This window comes from Leishmania braziliensis, contig 9 (genome assembly GCF_000002845.2).
Source record: "Leishmania braziliensis MHOM/BR/75/M2904 WGS CADA00000000 data, contig 9, whole genome shotgun sequence".
Lineage (NCBI taxonomy): Eukaryota > Euglenozoa > Kinetoplastea > Trypanosomatida > Trypanosomatidae > Leishmania > Leishmania braziliensis.
In genome coordinates this window covers 1-3,082 of record NW_004057949.1, presented here as the reverse complement: position 1 = coordinate 3,082, position 3,082 = coordinate 1, and the positions used below count along the sequence as shown (strand labels likewise).

General features: G+C 66.0%; 1 protein-coding gene across 1 annotated transcript; it reads right to left on the bottom strand.

Moving 5' to 3' along the window:
* Positions 1 to 310: 310 nt before the first annotated feature.
* On the bottom strand, positions 311 to 1,771 carry GP63-2 (GP63, leishmanolysin; the record flags this gene model as incomplete). The annotated part of the gene is made up of 1 exon (XM_001562888.2): positions 311 to 1,771. The coding sequence occupies one exon, from the start codon at positions 1,769 to 1,771 to the stop codon at positions 311 to 313; it is 1,461 nt and encodes a 486-aa protein (XP_001562938.2).
* Between the last annotated feature and the right edge of the window lie 1,311 nt (positions 1,772 to 3,082).

Sequence of the window (3,082 nt, the reverse complement as noted above, 5' to 3'; positions counted from 1 at the left end):
GAAGTACGTCGGCAGCGGGGTGCTATAGGTGCGTATAGCGCATTTGCCGATTCTGAGGCGGTCGGTGGTGCACCGCAAGGCGTTCTCGTCAGTGGTGTTGCAGAACATCTCCGGCCACTGCGTGATGTTGTCCTCCATGCACTTCTTGGTGAGGAAGTCGCAGCTGGCGTTCCGGCCCCACGGCATCACCTCGGCCATGCTGAAGTCCGCCTTGTAGAAGCCGAGGTCCTCGAAGACGGCCATGGTCAGGTTAGTGTAGTACCCTGCAGCCGAGGCAGGCGCCATGAGCTCGTCCTTGGCGTTGCGCCCCTTAAGATGCGAGCCAGCAGAGCCGGAGCCGCCCTGGTCCTCCACCTCCAGATACTCCAAGGTGGGGCAGCCGTACTGCTCGCGCGCCTTGGCCACCACCGTGCTGCTGTTGATCACAGGAGCCGCAAAGGGCTTGCCGCGCAAATTCGTGACGTTCATCACGATGCCGGCGTTCTCGAAAAACACGCTGCTGAAGCCGAGGGCGTGCGCCACCTCGTGCGTCACGGTGCGCGTGGTGCCCTGGTCGTAGCGCGACACAATGTTCGCCGCAGGGATGTTCATGACACCCACGGCTGGATGGTCGTCCGAGAACACCTGGCAGGTCGTGGCCCACGCCAGCACGCCCGGCTCGCTCGGCACCGAGGCGACGTACAGCACGAAGTCGGCGTTGCTGACGCCAGCGGTAAGGTGAGCCGGGGGGACACTGAAGTCGCCGCAGATTGGGCCCGTCATGCCGGTCACCCTCCAGCTGCCCTGCACCTGCCTCACCCTCAGCCGCTCCGCTTGCAGCTGCAGCGCCTGCGGGATGAGGTAGTTGACGAGGATGTCGCGCTTCTCCTCCGTGAGGATGTCCTCGGCAGTGCAGGTGACGATGGCGCCAATGTGGTTGCTCACACGCTGCCCGACGCGAGTGCAGTGGTAGTCGGGGTCCGTGAGGTCTGCGGTGGAGACGGCGATGCGCAGCGTGCCCCAGTCCGTGGCGCGTGCGACACTCGGCGACGTGCTGTCGGCCAGCGCCCAGTCGACGGTGTGAGCGCTGCTGATGGTGCCGGCGGACACGTAGGGCAGACCGAGGGCCGAGACGCTGCCGGGAGGCCTGCGCTGCTGCGCCACCGACTGCAGCACGCGGGTCTGCAGCTTGTCGTGGATGCAGTGATGGCCGGCGGCCTGCGCCCACACGGCGGCGGCACCGACGGCCATGACGAGGCCCGCTGCGGCGAGCCGCATCAGGCGTGCGGCGTCGCTGCGGCGCCGGTGCGTGCTGCTGCTGTCGAGGGGCATGGCGCACCAGGCGCAGATGCTGTGGGCCGTGGGGTGTGGTGGCGAGGATGAGGGCTTGTGTGCGGCGGTGTGTGCGTGCGTGCGTGTGGGAGGGCGGGTGGGTGGGTAGCGAGACGGGATATGCCAGTGAGTCTGGAGAGGGGGAGGGGCAAGGGAGCGAGGGTGGTGGTGAGGGAAGCAGGGGCGAGGTGCCCCGCACGCCGCGGCCTCCCGCGCACCGCAAGGGCGGGCGGCGGCCACGAGCAAACAGACGCGGCCCCACGCCCTCCGGCTGCCCTTTCCAGCCCCGAATAGGGCGTGTGTCGGAGGACGGCGAGTGCCGTAGGCGAGGGCGCCCTGCTGACGCATGCTGGGCGGGGGAGAGGGTGACTCTCTGGGAGGTCGCGACAACGAAGCGCACGACTGCCGGCCATGGCGCAGGGGCGCGTGCTCGCCTTCCTCCCCTCTGGCTCACGTCCATTCCCCGTGTCGCGCCGCCAAGAGAGAGAGAGAGAGGGCGCACATCAGGCCGCCTGCGCCCGCCGCACGGCGTTTGCAGAGTCGAAAGCACAGGATGCTGAAAGCAAAGGAAAACAAACACGCGCGGTGTGCTCGCCGTGGGACAGCGGGGTGTGTCGAGACCCACCCCATGACCTTGATGGTCGTCTGCGCCACTGCAGGGCAAATGGCCAGGAGCTCAAGGTGTCTACCAGCGGCACGCACACCCGCGCCGCAATAGGAAAAGAGAAGCAACGGAAAGGGAGGGGGTGGTGGGGGCTGCGAGAGAGGGAGAGAGCCCCCAACACACGCATCCATCAGACTCTGAATTCGCAATGGCGACGCCGTCACCGAGAGGCGACGAGCGAGGGAGAAGCAAAGCAGCCAAAGGCCATTCCGACGCGCGTGGGCTGCGATGGCCGTCGGCACAGGGGCGCACTACAGCGGCACCGCGCACCCAGTCGTCCTGCTCGTTCCGTTTCACGCTAGCAGAGGCCCTCGTCAGCCGCAGCGGGAGCCGCTCAGCTTGCGTCACGATCAGGGGAGGCTGATAAGGAGCAGCCACACCACGAGGCCTGCCATGGCAGCGAGCACTATCCCCAGCAGCGCAGCCGTCACAGTGGCCAATGCAGTCATCCTTTCACGCCACCGTCGCATCGCCGCTGTGTCGGCAGCGTCTCCCTCGAAGTCTATGACTCCCTTGATGTTGGCCTGGCACACCTCCACGTACGGCGCGCACGTGATGTAGCTGCCATTCACGAAGGCGGCGCTCAAGGTGGCCAGCTCTACCCTCTCGCCCGGCGTGCATGCGACGTAGCCGCTGCTGCCGCGCACCTGGACGCTGTACGTGTGGTGGTCCCTGTCGCACTTCACGTTGGCGCACAAGGCGTTGTTTGGCTCAGAGCGAGCATTACTGTTCCTCGGCTGGAAGACGCCATCGAAGCAGCGCGCCGCGTCGGAGAAGACGTTGAAGGCCTGCAAAAAAGGCGATGCCATCGATGGGTTCTGATTGCAAGCACCATCACTGGAAGCCACGATAACCGGGCAGTGGTCCAGGAACGGTGAGAGCCCGCCCAGAGAGGTGTCGTTGAAGTACTGGTAGTACGGCGCCATCGGACGTCCGTCACTGATTATCAAGCACGTCCCCAGCCTCAGCCGGTCGGTGGGGCACTGTGAGACCATTTTCGTGGTGTTGCAGAACATCTCCGGCCACTGCGTGATGTTGTCCTCCATGCACTTATTCGTGAGGAAGTCGCAGCTGGCGTCCCGGCCCCACGGCTCACTCGGACAGCGG